This window comes from Diplotaxodon limnothrissa, linkage group LG23, assembly GCF_057381915.1.
Source record: "Diplotaxodon limnothrissa isolate DT_005_m linkage group LG23, D_limnothrissa_male_GT1.1, whole genome shotgun sequence".
Lineage (NCBI taxonomy): Eukaryota > Metazoa > Chordata > Actinopteri > Cichliformes > Cichlidae > Diplotaxodon > Diplotaxodon limnothrissa.
Window position 1 is genome coordinate 41,325,999 of NC_140617.1, and position 18,412 is coordinate 41,344,410.

Below are 18,412 nucleotides of genomic sequence, written 5' to 3' on the forward strand. Positions count from 1 at the left end.
CTCAGATAACCCCTCCACAGCCACACCTAGCTGACTACTTCAACGGGCCCTGCAGTGCCTAGCTGCAGGCCTCCTCTGATCAACCCAAGTCGATTCCCATCCCCAGCTTTGTACCATGGGCTCTACTGCATGACTGATTGGAACCGATCAGCTGAATATTGATTTATTCAATAAAATAACTTGAGCCTCACCGGCTGTCTGATTAGTTAGGAATTACTTAATATATTTAATTACTATAAATTTATAAACAAGACATGTTTAAAGACTAGTTTCAAGCCTATGTAGGAGCTTTGGGATATTAAAAAATAGTGGAAGTTGACGTGTGGTCAGTCAGTTCTGCTGTGAAGACATGAGGCAAACTGTCACAGAGCGCATTAGAGACCAGACAGCATGTAACAGTTTATGATGTCTGTTGCTAAAATTGGGTTTAACTTAAGCAGAAGTGTCTCTGTTGCCTTCTTTTTGGAACCCCGTGACAAATTTTTAAAGGGAGTGATACTTCTATACATATCAGATGATTGTGCATTTGCACAAGTTTGTAAAACTTACTCACTCCCAACTCATCCCATACTCAATGGTTTACCCCTTGAAAGACTGCTGGGAGTAACCTTTTGAAGCGCTTTTCTGTACAGAGTGGTTTCTGTCATATTTCAGGCTTGCTTATAGACCAAAATGACTGGGTATGGATCAGAAGTGGGTGAGGGTGGTCTCTGCCTATGCAGCTACCCTTGGGAATACCCAGAAATGGTTCTAATGGTCTTCAAACCACGTCTTTGACATACGCCGAGGTGTCAAAACTTATCTTTAAGGGTACAGGCGACGTCATCAGATGTCGTCTTTATGAGGGAAAAGTAAAAAAAAACAAACAAAAAACTTTCATTGCCAAGTAAGTCTAAATAACAGCGGATCAAAGTTGGCGTTAACAGTTAGGACACTCACTGATGACGTTAATCGCTCGCCTCGAAACAAAAAGATGTCCCGCCTGGTAATTATTTTATTTATTTTTTAATCTTTGTGGGATGTCTTTCACTCTTTCACAGTAGAAAAATACTCTTCAGACTTCTGGCAAAATCTCATATGTAACAAGCCTGCAGAATTTTCTTTGCTCCATCCACTGAAAGTGACAATACCCCGGCAGACCTTATTTACCGCTGCATTTAGGGACCTATTAACGTCAAATGGACTAACCTGCATGTTGAAAATGGTGCTGAAAGGGTACCCAGTGCTTTAAATCTTGACACGTAAGACTCCTGACGAAGTGTCGCCATGTGATGAGTTGACTCAGAACAGGTTGGAGTTTGAACATGTCTACAAGCTGCACTTGGTATGGCTAAGTGCCTGCTAAGCTCTTGCTAGACCAGTTCTTAGAGCTTATTTTTTGACAGTGCTTGTAAGAATACCCCAGATTAAGAAGAGTAGTTTTAGGATCTGTTGCATAGATTTGGTGACATCCTTTTTTTTTCTTTTTTTTTTTTCTGAAAGCCTGTTTATTTTCATATGTGCTGATTCATTTCTGTTTACTTGTGCAACATAATGTTTAACCCCAAAGTGTTTTCACAATAAGTGCATGTTGTAAGAGGATAAAGTCAAAACTTGGAGCTTGACTGTAAACCAAGCACTCCTCTCATTGCTCATGTGCTAATGATGTGTAACCCAGTTGTGTTGTGGTATCAAAATGCAATAACCTTGTGGCTTAGATAACCCTCCCAGAAGCTGGAAAAAAAACTTGGATTTATACGACTAGGAATTTTAGCTTGGCTGTCATAGTTTTGTACACATTCATCAAGGCGCTGTCAACTGTAAAACTGTACGAATTAACAGCTTTAATTTATTAACAGCCAACGAGGGAGATTAACTGCGTTGTTATTGAGTTGAATGTATCCCGCAATTATGCGGATGGTCTTTGTGGAAAATCCAAATAGCATCAGATTTATTATTATTATTATTTATTTTTTTCATCCCCTGGATGAAAGCGTCACAGCGTTGGATCCAACAAGTTGTCTTTGAGAGTGAGCTCTAATGCTAATGGGAGAGGGGCTGCAGAAGAGCCAAAACACAAAGACGGTTTTGATTATTTTTCTCCTTTCTGCTCCTTTTCAGTGTTGGTCTTGTTTGTGGTCGGTAGTTAGAAACAAAGTTCGTGACTCATGCAGTGAAATCTTCCTGTAGACATCCAGGGACCCAGTGCATGTTTGGCTCATTTCTCAATTAGCTGACTAATATGTTACTGAAGTCACAGGATGGATAAATTTTTATTGTTTCCATTATAATAAGGTGGTAACTATCACAATAGTACACTGATTAATCTCCCAGTCATTTCTCAATGAACCAATTAGTCATTTGGTCTGAAAATGGAGAAAAATGCCTGTCAGGTTTTCCCAGAAACTCTTTGTTTTTAAGAAGCTTTAAACAAGTATTAACTACATAAAGATTTAACAATAATACAATCTAAGATTCAGTTAATTATGTTTGACTCAAAAATCATAATCATTTAATGTCGACTTTTTCAGTGCACATGAGGCATGAGGATGACTGCGGAGTTCCTCGGCTGCACCTGTAAATTAGCAAAACAGACTGCATGTGCACGAGGAGGTGACGGCTACAATGTCAGCCTCTGTTGTTTTTGCAGAGGCAACCCCTGGGATCAAAGTGGAGAGGATTAAAGTCATTGTAAAGTGTCCCTCTCATCGCCCCCACCTCTCCTGCCCAGTGAAAACAGAGGGCCCCAAAGCCTGCATAGCTTTTATTGTCATAATCCATACAGTTTCAATTGACTATGGAATGCACTGGCTAAGATGACGACGGTGGTGTCGGCAGGGAGGCTGCACATATGTGTGTGAGAAGCCGTTTTCTCTGTAGCCATGCACAAAGACTGTACAGTGAATTGACACGTGTGTCCGGTACATTGCAGCAGTGGTAGGCAGAGAGACAGAGTATCACTGCAGTGGAGAAGGGGAATACCCATGTGGGTCAGCTTCCAAAAATGTCCCATGTTTTATCTCGTCTCAGGGTTGAGGGGAGGGAGGGGGATGTAGGGAGGCCACTATTTTGGTCCCTTTGTTTATGTAAGGAGTGGCAGTAGGGTGCTAGGAGAGCAGAGAAGTCTGGGAATGTCGGGGCTTCATGGCTTGGGAATCGCATGTTTCTGTTTGGTGTTGTGTATATCATAGTTTTACATGGGCTGTGGGATACAAAAGACTTGAAACTGCTTTCTTTGATAGGAACAATCCAACTCTTGATCTCAGTTCCCGTGTGAAATATATGGTAAAAATGGCCGTCAAACATGTAATTTAATTAGATACAGTAATTGAAGTGCTTGTATTGGGGTTGCAACTCAGGAATTTTTTTTTATTTTCTATATATTTTTTTTTTAATTAAGTCATTGTGTTATGTATGAAAATAGCAAAGACTGTATAACGGAGGACATGCAGTGAGTTGTGGACTACTCGTTTAATGGCTTTAAAGTTACAGTGTGTAAAATATCTCCACTAGATGTCAGACTGCAGATTGCAGTTAACTTTGTTACTTTTTGCCCTCCCAATTCAAGCGCATAGTCCTGGCTATGGTATCTGTTAGGGGTGGGGGGAAAATCGATACTGTGTAGTATCGTGATATTTTGTTTGCTAATAATGTATCGATACAGGGACAGCAGAAATCGATATTTTGTTACAAAAAAGGTTTCTGTGCTCTGACTTCAGAGCATGTTGATCCTTTTTCTGAGCAAGAATCCTGACATTCCTTCACTGTCCAAATGTGTTTAACTTTTTTTTTTTGGCAGCAATAAACATGACAGTTTACTTATTTTAATTTAAGACATGTTTTATTTTAATTAAGTTTAAAACTTTTTTATTTAATGTAAAATTATATTTTGTTTTAATTTACTTTCAAATTCTTCAGTTGCTGAAGGGGCTGCATAGGTTTCATAAATTGCGTAGTTCAGAATAGCTATAATTGTACCAGATGGTTGCATTCAGTTAAGTTGGACTAGACTGTAATGCAAACCGTTCAGTTTGTCAACAATAAAACTGACTGAAATGAGAGGAGGACTGAGTGCGAGACTTTGATATTAGATAAAATGAATATTGATAAAGTTTACCTTTATGTACAGAATCTGAATATCGCAAAATATTTTTAAAAATTGCAATAATATCGTATCGTGGGATGTATGGTGATTCCCACCTCTAGTATTTGTAGTGAGTGTAGGCTGTCAGGCTGCTGTTTACCTCGTGTCTGTTTGTTTACTCTGAAGGAACCTGTAAAACTTAACAAAACGAGTCTGATACAAGTCAAACAAGCTCGCTTCTGACAGCGATCCTGAGGTGAGTTGTTGAGGATATCCTGTCAGTAAGACCCGCTGTTGTTTATGCTGTTGGCTGGCGTTAGTGTTTATTAGAGAGAAACTGATATTTTTAGGATACTTGAACCTAACATTAGCTAGCATAATGTTAACTTATAACCAGCTGCTGCTGACTTCAGTTCAGGAGATGATGTCTGAGGATGGCATTTTATCCAGAGCCAGTCATATTCTCTTTTCTATTCGTTTTTGCTTCTTTGGTGAAGGAGACCTCTTCTTGAATGATAAAACTAAGTTATGATTGTTCATACATTGAGTTTGGAGATGCAAATGTGAATTAAAATTTGCCTCCATGGTACACAAATGCCAAGAAGCTCTCTTCACTTCCACCTTTGGCGCGCTGCTCTCTCTAGCCACATAACTAAATTGAGATTATGTGCAACAATGTCCATCTCGGCCTCTGTATTCAAGATGGCATTACAACACGGTGACTTCCATAAACTGATGCCTGCTCCAATATATTTTTAACACATTGGAGCAGGCAAATGTTTTGTTAATTGATGCATTATGAGAATGCATCAGTTTGTTCAGTTACACACTTATACCATTAGTATGTTTATCTGTTTTTTTCCTCTATTAAATAACCTAATAAATGGACTGACTTTACCTTTTTAATCTTGTTAAGGCCTCAAACGAGTAGTCTTTGTATCCTTTGCGTTTTGGAAAATGGATGTGACCATATTTGGACAACCAAAGAGCCACCTGTCACCAAATGTGGATACACCAGTTAATTTATAAACCAGTTCACCACCTGTTTTGAATGAGTATATTGGCTATAACTAAAGCTTTTTTTTTTCCTTTAAAAAAAAACCAATTTAAATAGCAATGTACAGCATACTTGATAAGACCACAGTGACCTTTGCCATGTGCTTGAATGCTCATATGCTTTTGTTTGTTGTCTTTGCAGGGACGACATGTCAAGACTGGACAGCTGGCTGCCATCAAGGTCATGGATGTCACAGAGGTAAGCCTTAAATGTCACCCTACATATACTTTTAAATCAAAAAGATAGATTTGGCGCAACATAATGGATTATCATTGGTGTGCTAAAAATGCTCTTGTGGTGAAATGTAATTATACTCGAGTCTGGTTAACATAAAAATCTGCACACATTCCTCTGGAACTTACGTCTGAATATTTAGAGGTTGCAGAGGAGAAAAAGCCCCGCTCTGTAATGAGTTGTCTTCACTAATAAACAGCAGCAGGGAAGGAGTAGAGGCAACAGGATACTGCTTAATTTTAATTAGATTTTTTTTTTAGGTAGCTTTGTCATTTAGCAGCAAGCGTGCTGCCCTCAGCTGTGGGAGGTCCCATCTGCAGATGAGAAACAACCACATATGCACACATGCAGAAACGCAAGGCAGAAGGTTTGAGGGGAGCAGCGAAGACCAGCAGGGCTAACCACCCACACTGTGTTGGTTATGATGAAAGCAACATGGTCGTAAAATGCCGGACCCATCCTGGAGCCCAGTTTGAACGTGTCGCGCGCAACAGCCTAGTGTTCATCATCTTCCTCAGAGGGGATCACAGCCGACAGCCACGAGCTGAATTTTCACCGGTGTCAGGACACGTTTACTGCTTTGTGGATGCAACATGTTTCTATCCTACCGTCACACAGTCCTCATCAGAAGCTCAACAGGAACTGGTAATGCAGCTCGTGTGCCCTGACATGCCTTTTTGCCACCCCTCACGCGCGCTTACGTCACAATGAGTCAGAGTTACACTCTTGACTGACTTGTTATCGTGTGGGAGAGAATGGACCAGCTGTTTCCTGATGTGTGTGAAACACTAGGTGTGCCTTTTCAGACGTCTAGTCACTCACTGAGAACAGGGAGTCACTCGTCACGAGAAGCAGGTGTCCACTTCACCTAAAACCTGCTTGACAGTATTTTTGTGTTTTGTTTTTCACTGGTGGCCCTTTTAACGTCTGTCTTCAGTCTGTTTATGTGTGACTTTGGCTGTATTTAGTGCATTACAGTGACTGTTATTAGGTTTAGCCTGCTCTGCTATCTTCCCTTGCTTCTATCATGACATAAATCATTCTGAGATTAAGCCTGGTTTTTATTACCTGCGCACAAACGAATGACTGTGCACTCCCATTGCTATTAAAGTGCCAAAGCTCACTAACTGGTGGACCTCACACAGTGATTTTTAAGTCAGTTTGACTGAGTTAATTAGTAGGCTTCAAACGGTGCTCAAATAATGACTCAGTTTGATCTGTTATGACCGTACGGCTGAAATATTCAATTACGGAGCTTCAGTTAGATCTGTCAGCTATTTTTCTGCTTGTTATGTTTCAGCTGGCCCGTGTCGCGCTTGACGTCCTGGCTGTTGAGCTCATCTGCAGGCACAGAGGTTCTGTGCAGGGTCACTGTGACCCACATTCTCAAATCCAAACAAGTCCTCTTTTCTGCAGCTATACAGGCCACGAGCTTAAAAAACGGATGCTTTTCCATTTTGACGTGCTGTTTTCTGTTAAATTAAAAGGATTTCTACTCCTTGAATGTGCAGCGCTTCTTGACATAAGGCCAAGGATGTTTCTGCAATTTGGGATCCAGCAGTTACACTTTAGCAAACACTGTACTGGATTTTAATTTGTGAAAATGTATTACCAGGCTATCAAAGACAAAGAACATGGCTAACTGTTTTGTCTTGGGGGGGGGTTTCACCCCTGGAGATTTAAAGATGTTTTAAGACATGAGAGGAAACTCGGCTGGAGTTTCCTCTTTGTTAAATCCTTGAGTTACACTTTCTAAAGATCTTATCTTCAAGCATAAATTAGGAATACTGGGTGTGGCCTAGTGCCACAGCATCTTATGTGTGTGCGTCGTGCGCTGACGTATTGCTCGCCTTTGCCTCTCTCTCTCCGACACGCATCACCATATGATTGTCTCTCCCACTCAGTCGCCATGTGACTCGTGGCAGAGAGGCTTTCACAGTCGGGAGTGTGATAATCCAGCAGCTGCGTAGCAGAGAGGGGGTACACGGGGAAGGGAGGGTCAGAGGAGGATGGGGTGGTGGAGGGGGATGCGCACAACAGAAAGGCTTACGTCAACTCAAACGAGTCATGCAGCAGCAGCGTGGCTGCCTGTAAAGACGGCCAACTGCCATTTTGCTGTGTGCGATGCACTCACACCATCCAGCGTAGTAACATGCACACACAGCATCACCTTTAAATCGGCTGTAACACATTTTGGTGCAGAATGCTAATAATGGCAATGACAGGATATACAAATATCTGAAGCGTGCACACACTGCATTATGCAGTGGTAATTTTGTGCAACCACCCCCACCTTTGTACTCTTGTCCCCCCACTCCTCTCACTCTACTTTGTAAATAATAGGCCATGTAACCATAAAGCAAACCACTTGCAGGCTGATCTATGCATGTGTTCAATTAGTGCATCACTGTTAATCTGTGTCAAGTTGCTACAGGGTGCAAGTGGGGAGTTTGCACTGCAGCTAGTTCTGACCTTTTTGTGAAGAAGCGATGGCGGCAGGTTTGCTCCCGCTATCTGCAACTAAAGGTCGTTTGCAGCAGAGATTAAACGCTGCGTGATCACTACATCTGCTAGTTTGATTTAGCTCTTTCGCGTTAATCCCTCAGTTCCCTTTAGGTTACGTTTAAATTTTAAAGGCGCCCATTTCCTGTTCCTGCTCTTCCCTTAAGTAATCCTACACCCATTAAGTAATAATTTATTTTTTTTCTCCAGGTGAAGGTTCATGGCAGAGCTTTCTTTCCAGCTCTGTGGATAATAGCCGCTGGTTGTTGTTGTAGGTTTATCTGATGTGTCTAACGTACAATGCAAATCATTCATGCAACAGTAATCCATAAACAAAGGACTCATTCCTCGCTCGTGCTGCATGAAAAGGCTGCAGCGATGTTGCACCAGGGAGCTGTCACGCGTCTCGACACTTGCTGTGACACAAAGTGTGGAAGTGAATTGATTTATTTGTGAAATGAAACGTTACTCGAGGTCAGGTTATGGTTAAAAGGAGCCTACACGCCACATCATAAAGATTTTTTTGGGGCAAGGCCAAACGCCCTCTTTTAATGTGCACCTGTGTTTGTTTGCTTGTCTAGGATGAAGAAGAGGAAATTAAACTGGAGATCAATATGCTGAAGAAGTATTCCCACCACAGAAACATAGCCACCTACTATGGTGCTTTCATTAAGAAGAGCCCTCCGGGACACGATGACCAGCTATGGGTAAGCCCCTCAAATCCAGTGAAGACATTTAAAAAAATAAATAAATAAAAAAAAATAAAAAAATCTAAAGACTGTAGCGCTGATGCTCACTTCTTTTACTAGCCTTCCTTTTTTATTAACTTTCCAGAACTAGGCGTATTTTAATTTTAATATATATTTTTTTTCATTGACTTTGTCTGTTTTGCAGTTGGTGATGGAGTTCTGTGGTGCTGGTTCCATCACAGACCTAGTGAAGAACACAAAGGGGAACCAGCTGAAGGAAGACTGGATTGCCTACATCTCCAGAGAGATCCTCAGAGTGAGCACATTCCCCCGCCCTCTTTTTTCCCCTCTCTTCTCCTCATTTCTCTTCTCTACCTTCTTTCACTAATATTGCATCTCCTCTACCCTCCTCAGGGTCTCGCCCACTTACACGCCCACCACGTCATCCACCGTGACATCAAAGGCCAGAACGTGTTATTGACGGAGAATGCTGAAGTTAAACTAGGTGAGTGACTGAGTTTTCATATCTTTGATACCTTTTGATCCAATAAATGTCAGTGTCAACTTTAACTTAGAGATTCTCACTTGTTCTTGCCATGCAACACAAGACTCTAAAACATCTATAAAGTGCCCACCTCCACAGTTTCGGACGAACTAGTTTCTCAGGTGGCCACTTGAGGCAGGCAAAAGAATCAATTTTTATAAACGGACATGTTAAAATACCAAACTTTATAGTAGTTATAAACATGTGTACTGAACGGTGCCAAAGACAATTTTAACCAGTGGTGTAGATTTTAATATAGCTCAATATCATGAATTCCAGTAAGATTTAAATGTATCTATAGTTAATGGTTCCCATTCAGTGGTGCTTAAAACAGTTTAAGTTGTCAAGTTTGCACATTTTGTTTTAAGTCTAGATTTTGCCAGCTACGGTGAATTACAGATGCAGCTTGCTAACCAAGCTAGCCAGTAATAGCTACATCTACCATTGAAAAGATTATGCTTGTGTGTAAGAAGGCTGAAAGCTATTTTCCAGCGGCCCGTTTCTCTTTCTTGAAATCGAGTCTTTGAAGATGATCGTACAGCGTTTAACTGACTGTCTCCGCTCCTTATCTCTCCAGTGGATTTTGGCGTGAGTGCTCAGCTGGATCGGACAGTTGGAAGGAGAAACACCTTCATTGGGACACCTTACTGGATGGCCCCAGAAGTCATCGCTTGTGATGAGAACCCAGATGCAACATATGATTACCGAGTAAGATTCCCCAACGTGTCGAGCGTTCAAAACCTGACTTCCTGTAACCGCGGAGGCGCATTATTCTTGTGAATGGCTTTCTTATTGGGCGTTTTCTTCTCTCGCAGAGTGATCTGTGGTCCTGCGGTATCACGGCTATTGAAATGGCTGAAGGAGCGCCCCGTGAGTGCCTGTTTCTCTTATCATTTGTTTTTTCTTGATCTTTTAATCCTCTTGAATCTTTAACTTTTTTGCACCGCTTCTTTCAGCTCTTTGCGACATGCACCCCATGCGTGCACTCTTCCTCATTCCAAGAAATCCTCCTCCTCGGCTGAAATCTAAAAAATGGTGAGCACCACCCGGAAAGGACGTTTTTACTGTTTACGTATCTGTCCTATATAATCGCCTCGCTACCCTGCAAAATCCTGACACATTTACTCTGAGATATTTTATGCACAGATTTCCTTCTGTCCTTTTATGTGCATTTTGTTTTATGTCAGACCTTAGCCCAGGCAGCTACAGAGACTTAAATCTAAGAGCTCAGCTTTCCCTTAGTGCTCTGCTGCTGACTCGAACATCTGTGGTACACCTGCTCTGGCAGGCTCAGGCTCTCCTGGCACTCGCACAAACACACTGGATCGCTGCTCTGGACTGCACTGCAGAAACATCTCAGAGCTCGAACGCTCTAATGAACTGGCTCTCGTTTTACATTTGTCTTCAAACAGAAATCGCTGTTTTATTTTATACTCCACCCCTGTTTCATAAAATATCGGTTTGATTTGCTGCTGTCGCAAGTGAATCTGACGGTGCTCGGCAGCAGGTGCAGTTGTGATAATAATTTCACTCCAGCGTGTAGCGTTTTTCAGTTTTCGTGGAGTATATGTAATGAAAGGTTCGATGCTGCTCGTCTGTGTGCATAAACCTCAGTTTTTGTTGCGCTGGCGAGTGTCTGGTGAAGGGGAGGGAGCGCTGTTAGGAGTCGTGGGGCGTTTGCAAAAATGTCTGCTTCACTTTCTCGTTGCATGGCTGAAATACTTCTGTTTCTGATTCGCTCTCTCAGCCTTGTGTTGTTTCTCTCCCCCAACTCGCTCACAGGTCCAAAAAGTTCTTCAGTTTCATCGAGAGCTGCCTCGTGAAGAATTACACGCAGCGCCCACCAACAGAGCAGCTGCTGAAGCACCCCTTCATCCGAGACCAGCCCAACGAGCGGCAGGTCCGCATACAGCTCAAAGACCACATCGACCGGACGAAGAAAAAGAGGGGCGAGAAAGGTGCGTGTGCTTCTCGATTATCATGAAAGGCTGGAAAAGTGTAGGATGCATAAGCTGTGAGTGACTGGTTTTTGTCCTTGTGCAGATGAGACGGAATATGAGTACAGTGGCAGTGAGGAGGAGGAAGAGGATCCTCCTGAGCAAGAAGGAGAGCCCAGGTATGTTCTACACCTGTGGCGTTTCCCTGAAAGGAAACAACTGCACCTGCTCAGGTGGAGGCGTTTCACAAAGCTCCAACCTTTTGTCTCTTTCTTACACCGATACAGCTCAATTGTCAACGTGCCAGGTGAATCTACTCTACGGCGTGACTTCATCCGCCTGCAGCAGGAGAACAAGGAGAGGTCGGAGGCGCTCCGTCACCAGCAGCTCCTCCAGGAGCAGCAACTCCGGGAGCAAGAGGAGTACAAGCGCCAACTACTGGCAGAGAGGCAGAAACGTATCGAGCAACAGAAGGAGCAGAGAAGGCGGTTAGAGGAGGTAGGGTTTTGTTTCGACTCGTTGTGTCGTTTGTTGTGCTGTTTTTCGGGAAGTTTTTACCCTGTTTTTAATTTATTTGCCCCCCCCCCCCCCCCCCCCCCCCCCCCCCCCCCCCCCACAAATACCCCCACAGCAACAGCGACGCGAACGGGAGATGAGGAGGCAACAGGAGCGCGAGCAGCGTCGTCGCGAGCAAGAAGAAAAGAGGCGTATGGAGGAGATGGATCGTAGACGTAAAGAGGAGGAGGAACGCCGGCAGGACGAGAAGAGAAGGAACGATCGTGAGCAGGTCTGTTTCTGAAATTACTTTTACTGCAGTTAAAGCCAGCGAAACACAAAGTGAATTGGTGTGTTGGTTCTGTAAAATGAAGACATGAAGCTCAGGGGTTACTTGATGTATTTATCGTAGCGCAGCAAAGCCAAAACATCCCTCTTATCTGTTTTAAGATGGATTTTTAGGGTTGTGCTTGGTGCTTATTTAAAGAGACATGCGCAGCCTTGATGGGTTTTCTTTCCTGCTGACAGGAGTACATCAGGCGCCAGCTGGAAGAGGAGCAGAGACACCTCGAGATGCTCCAGGAGCAGCTGCTCCGTGAGCAGGCCATGCTGCTGGTCAGTCGCACACAAACACTCAGCCTTCTTATTATATCACAATGTCCTTTCACCTCCATAACCTCCAAGATATGAAAATGACTTATAAATCTATTTATATCTCCAGGATTACAGCTTTTGATTTAATGCATTTTACTGACTTTTTTTTTTTAAATGCATGAAATTCTCAGGAGTTAGGCATTGAGTTGCTTGGATATTATATGTACTGAAGTTTGACCAGGACAGTAAGGCGGAGCCAAAGGTGAATAGGGTCCGGATTTTTGTTTTCCTCTCCTTTCTTCCTTTCATTTAAAGGTGCTGTTGAGTCATTGTAGCCCACTTACACCAGGAATCAACCCTGATCACTTTCATATTTAGTGATGGTGATGTCTTGGACTGTAATGTTTGCAGATGCGATGATGTAGTGAGAGTAGGGACCAGGTGGAGGTATGCATTGGAGACGGGGGGGAGGCAGATGATCCACTGTGGTGACCTGGAAAGAGAGCAGCTAAAAGAAGTTCAGTTATTCTAGCTCACTATGATTAAAAAAAGGTTAAAAAACAAACAGGAAAAATATTTTAGATTTTAACTTTTACAGTATTTGCATACGATTGTTTATCATTTATCAATAACAAATGTGACTTTTTAACTTTAAGGATATTTTGTTTTAAATTGGAAGACATTCTAAGCTTTTTGCAAGTCTGTCCTCTGCACATTGTGAATGGGTGATGTAAAAACTGTAAGGAATGGCAGTGGATCAGTGGTATAGCTAAATATGTCAAAGCGTATGAGTGTCTCCAGGTAGGGAGTGGGGTTTTGCTCTTTTGCCCCACCCACCCCGCCCTTCTCCACCCTTGAAACACACAGATGCATGATGGACGGACATGTGGATGTCATCAGGAAATGCTCCACAGCGCGGCTTTATTTTTAAATAGGTGTTTGAGTCGTTTACACTGCAGAGAAATGTGAAGAAATTGTTCTTTCACGTGTTTAATAGTAATTATGATTCGAAGAGACAAGTTTGTTTTGTGTGCACAGCACAAGTCAAACATGACTAAGAGTCAAAAGAAAGATTAAAGAGACGACGATCACCATCATAGTCTGCCTCTGTAAAGACTTGTTGGGCCAAACATGGCCGCTGCCTCTTCTCTCCACCCTGAACCAACCCTACGCTCTGCGACAGGAGTTCAAGTGGCGGGAGCTCGAGGAGCAGCGCAAAGCCGAGCGTCTCCACAAGCGCCTGCAGCAGGAGCAGGCGTACCTGCTGTCCCTGCAGCACGACTCCAAGCAGCAACCTGGCGACAAAACAAAACTCCCATCAGACCATAGTAAGCCGCCACAGGCTGCCACTCTGCCCCCTGACAGAGCCCTCGCCACACTCCCACAAGCTCAGGTCCTCAACTCTGCCGTCTCTGTAGCGAGGGGCGCCTGTGAATCCTCCAGAGCCCCTCAGACGATCCCTGCAGACAGCAGTAAATCCCAGGCAACAGGGCAGGAGAGGACTGATGAGAGTTTGAGCCGGGTCTCAAACTCCCCCAGCTCCCTTCAGACTGAAACCCCCTCTGACTCTAACCCTCCTCAGACAGAAAGCTCGGAGCCCGACAGCGAGCCTGTCAGTCAACCTCCTCAGCCTATCAGAGAGGTGAACCTCCTCCTCGGCTCTGCCTGTTCTTTCCACCTTCCTCTTCTTGCTTGCTTTCACACAGCCTCAGTGGTTATGATGATAAAGGATTGTTTTCCTCCCCACGTACTTGCCTGTTGTGGGTGTTCTGGTCCAAAGCAACAACTAACATGTTACAGTGCCGGGGCTCTCAGACAGTCATCCTTTTGAAGGAAAGAAGTAGGGGGTCCAGGGAGAACCACGGGCTCACAACCGACCTTTTTGTGTCCTGAATAAAACAACCTGCTCTCCTCCGCTGTCTCTTTGCTCTTCCTCTCACTTGCACTGTTGCTCGTCATCCATCAGGACATTGTCATCTTAATTTAAATTTCGAGCTGGCTGAACGAGAGAGAAATATATTTAAGGTCTAGGAGAGTTAGAATAAAGAAGCTTTCAGGGATTCCTCTTTGTCTTTTGACATCCAGTCTGATAAATTCTTCAGTGTGGCTGTGTCGACTCTGTGTGTGGACTGGGCCACTGCATGTGGATGACTGAGGCCCAAACTAACACGCAGGGGCACCGAAGCAGTGTCTCCGGCCTGTGTCATTAACTGCGATCTTTTCCCCCCACTGCATACTTAAATCCTGGGATGTTTGAAAGAGTCCCTCTCCTCCTACGTCTGCACATGTATCTGTGTCTGTATGGCTGCCCACAGTTGGCTTCAAGCATGTTTAATATCGTTGTCACCAGCTGTATGTTGCTGATCGTTGTTGGTTAAATGTAAAAGTTTCCCAAGAGACCACAAGATCAATTTTTCCCTGATACTCATCCCTTTTTTCCCCCCACCCTCTACAATTCCTCCATCTCAGGCCGATGAGCGCTACCGTAAGAACATTCAGGGCTCCCCTCAGGCCGCCCCTCCTCCCAAGCAGCCCCCTCTGCCTCCCCGCTCCTCTGAACCGTTCTCCAACGGCGGCTCCTCGTCCGACGCATCTGCCATGCACCGACCCATGGAGCCTCAGGTAACTCCTTCCTCCGCTGCTCCCTAGCCTTTTCCTCCTCTTCCTTCATTCTGTCGCTGCACTGGATTTGTGTCAGTTTTCTCAGACATTTAGCCCACTTCAAATAAAGAAAAAAATAAAATAAAAAATAGGAGAAGGTGAGGCTGGGCAGAATGTGTGTTTGAACTGTGGCTTTAGACTGTTCACCTTTTTTGATTTCCCTGGGTATTATTTTTGTCCTACTGTTGAGACTCACAATAAGTCATAAGCACTTCAGTCAGCAGTCTGAGTAGTTTTAAAAAAACATGACAGGCTCCTGATATAGTGAATGAGTTCATCAATCACTGCCTCCGCCAGTGCTAAAAAGCCAATAATTTTATTTCTCGCCTTTGTTTTATGTTTTTCTTTCAAATGAGCAAATAGAGCTATAATTTACCCTCCTGAAATCCTTTTTGCACGCTCAGCGCAGCCTTTTTGCTGAATATACTGAACATATTCATGATTTCTCTTGGGCCGCTCTATGGCGTCATCTTTTTCCTACAAGAATGCCCATACAGAGATGGGTGTAGTGGTATTTGTGGGAGAATATGTACCTTTTACAGACTAAGCTCACAATCACAGAACAATTCAAGAACAGATCAACAGAGAAATGGGACAGTTTTGCCACTTAACCTCCTGAACTCTTTGATATTTCCACTTGAGAAGAGTGGGGGGGGGGGGAAAAAAACTGAACTTCAATTTATCATAACGGCTGCAAAACTGCATGACCAACCTTGGACTCTGTGGCTAAGACACTTGGGAGTGAGACACTTAGCCTCATCACCTTTTCAGAGTGAGGGTTTAAAAAAACTCCAGCACACGCTGACAGTTCAATTTCTGTCGAATCAACACTAAATTAGAGGAGAATAACAGCCATATAGCAGCCGTAACCTCTTCAGTAAATCTGCTGCACTTTGCAATCTTTGGGGGGGAAGGGGGGGGAGACATGGACCAGATTTGTGGGTTTTTTGTTTGTAAGCAGAATTCAGCTTAACTTTGCTTAAACTCATGTTTGTGTGTCTGAGGAGTAAAAATCTGTTACATTTGTTTTTTTATTTTTAATACATTTGAAAGAAGCTTTTCTTCACTTTGAGGATTTTTGTGAAGAAAAGTGTTTTTGTTTTTTGTTTTTCATTTTTCTCTTCCTCAGTAAAGAGACTTTGCACATAAAAAATCTAATTGTGGGTTCACAACATGAATATAAAACAAGTACTGACGACAGTGGCTTATTGCAAAAGCAATTAGATGCTCTGCTTGCAGCAGACTTCTGCAAAATGCACTACTTGTGTATGTTACTCAGCAGAAAAGCTGGGATAGGCTGATTGCAACATAATCTGCCTTTGAACCTTTTTTAAAGCTCAGAAATTGTAATGTGTAATTTGGAATGACACTTTTGAAACAGAAGCGTCATATTTATCACACCGACACAGGCTCCTCTTTCTTCAAATGGTTGATTCCTGTAAAAAAACAAAACGCCGACTGTAGGAGTGAAAAAGTCATTGTTTCGTGTTGTGCTGTCTGCCGTGTGCATGTGTACATTATGTAAAAAGCCACACGCATCTTCCCTCATGTCTCACTGTGTTGTCTGCTTGTTTCACCCCCTCCCCCCTGCTCTTCCTCTTCCTGACTCCCAAAAAGGTCCAGTGGTCTCACCTGGCTGCTCTAAAGAGCAGCAACAGCGCTGCCCCCTCTCCTCCTCCTCCACCCGTGGTTGCCCGCTCTCAGTCCTTCAGCGAGTCCGGCGGTGTGGCCTCTAGCTTTGCACAACTCCACCTGCGCTCCCAGGACCCCCACCATCACCACCACCACCACCCATCGCCTGCACGCACAGATCCCCAACCCCAACCTCCCCTCCACCACCCTCAGGCTAGGCTTGAACATCAGGCCAGCAGCGAGGAGGTCCCTCCCAAGGTAAGGTGCCGGGGGACGGCTGCCTTCTCCCCCCTCCTCCCACACCCAGCCTTCAAATCTCTCCTCCATCGCTCACTTCCTCTCATCCACTTTTACGTAGCATGCTGTTCAGCCTCCTCCTGGCTGTGTGCGTCTGCCTTGCTGCGTCTAGTCTCACTTGTTAACACTTAAAACTGCTGTGAGGGCGTATTCAAATGAATCAGAGCAACTTTGAATTTCTGGGCCGACAGATTACCCCATCGCTCATATTCAAAATCATGAATGAGAAATAAAACCGCACATTCCTCTAATCTAAATCGCTCTCATTGTGTTGTGGGGGTGTTCTGTTCTCTGCTCCGCTGTGTTCAGCTACGCCCTAAGATTATCTCTGTTTCAGTGGTCAAACTAGGACAGTTTTTAAATTCTTGGCTGATTTCCCCTTCAGCTTCAAATCCCAATGTATGCTCACTGAATTAGCATGAGCCTGAACCAGAGGATAAGCTCTCTTGTTTGATGACACTGTTTTCCTATTAGGTGATTGTTTTTAGGAACATATTGATTTGTGATGATCATCAAATACTTGTCTCCCAGGTACCGGTGAGGACAACATCCAGGTCTCCTGTACTGTCACGTAGAGAGTCCCCTCTGCCTTCACAGCCCAGCAATCAGGGCGGACAGAGGAACGCAGGCAGGTGAGTAAAGAGACCTCAGGCGTGTCTTACTTTTGGATTATGTGGATGTGGTCTAAGAGAGCTGCTCACATGCTCACACTGTTAAAAGTTGTAAAAGACAAAACAGTAACCCCTCCCCTACATAGGGGTGCCTCTCAGAATAGAGAGTTTCAGAAAATAAAAACAAATGGTAGAATAGACAGATTATTAAGACATAATATTATGACTGCTTATAATATTGCAGATTAATATTTATAAGTTGTTTATGTTTGCATATAAAATGCAAAAAAATGTGCTTTGATTTTGCGGTGATGTAAACTCCCACTAATCCAAGTACGATCAAAATCACAAAAATATATGTAGCGTATCCTGAAAAGCGCAGGGAGGGTAGGGACAAAATGTTAACATATCACATGATAAACTGACAGTGGAGTTGGGTTTGTTTCCATGTGCTTGTTCTTCCTCGTCACAGTAACGTGGAGCAGCGTCCGCTGTGGGATCGAGTGGAGAAGCTGCAGTCCCGGCCAGGCAGCGGCAGCTCGTCCGGCTCCTCCAACTCCAGCTCCCAGGCCAGTCCTGGGGACCGTTTCAGGCCACGCTGTGAGTCCCCTGGTACTGTACTCGGCTACATCTCACTAACCCTACCGTCTGCTTATTAGCAGATTAGGATTATTACCATAATTATACAAATCTGGCTCAAATGCCATCCTCTGAGCTTGTGCTTAAATAAGTTTTTTTTTTTTTTTGCCAATTAAAGCGCCTTTGCACATCCAGCTCTCTTCGGTCTCCCCTCACTAACGCCATTTCCTTTCATTTCCACAAAGCTTCCTCCAAATCTGAAGGATCGCCTCTCCAGCGGCCTGAAAACGTTTCCAAGAAACAGGATGAAAAGAATGTCGCCAGGCCCACTCGACCAGCTGTAAGTCCACTGTTACTCGAGTGCTGTTAAACTTGAAAATGAATAGGTGAAAACAGTTTTTCCCCACTTTGCTCTATTTTCCACTGCTCCAATTATCCAACCACCTGGTGTGGGAACCTTACATGAATCCAATGCTTCCTGATTGTTTGGGTGGGGTGCCTTGCTTAGGGTGATGTG

At 43.8% G+C, this 18,412-nt stretch overlaps 1 protein-coding gene across 3 annotated transcripts in view; it reads left to right on the forward strand.

Annotated features, from left to right (window-relative positions):
- LOC146608692 (mitogen-activated protein kinase kinase kinase kinase 4-like) overlaps nt 1-18,412 on the forward strand; it is a 34,412-nt gene that overhangs the window by 8,779 nt on the left and 7,221 nt on the right. For 2 of the 3 annotated variants that reach the window (XM_085348736.1, XM_085348737.1), the window contains exons 3-20: nt 5,262-5,318; nt 8,438-8,563; nt 8,751-8,861; nt 8,960-9,050; nt 9,667-9,797; nt 9,905-9,959; nt 10,046-10,124; nt 10,872-11,047; nt 11,133-11,205; nt 11,314-11,524; nt 11,658-11,813; nt 12,050-12,136; nt 13,299-13,757; nt 14,585-14,737; nt 16,394-16,666; nt 17,237-17,337; nt 17,789-17,928; nt 18,141-18,235. In XM_085348736.1, coding sequence (XP_085204862.1) covers nt 5,262-5,318; nt 8,438-8,563; nt 8,751-8,861; nt 8,960-9,050; nt 9,667-9,797; nt 9,905-9,959; nt 10,046-10,124; nt 10,872-11,047; nt 11,133-11,205; nt 11,314-11,524; nt 11,658-11,813; nt 12,050-12,136; nt 13,299-13,757; nt 14,585-14,737; nt 16,394-16,666; nt 17,237-17,337; nt 17,789-17,928; nt 18,141-18,235 — 2,574 coding nt within the window. Of the gene's footprint in view, nt 1-5,261; nt 5,319-8,437; nt 8,564-8,750; nt 8,862-8,959; nt 9,051-9,666; nt 9,798-9,904; nt 9,960-10,045; nt 10,125-10,871; nt 11,048-11,132; nt 11,206-11,313; nt 11,525-11,657; nt 11,814-12,049; nt 12,137-13,298; nt 13,758-14,584; nt 14,738-16,393; nt 16,667-17,236; nt 17,338-17,788; nt 17,929-18,140; nt 18,236-18,403 lie in introns of all 3 variants that reach the window. The other variant, XM_085348738.1, reaches the window with a different exon arrangement.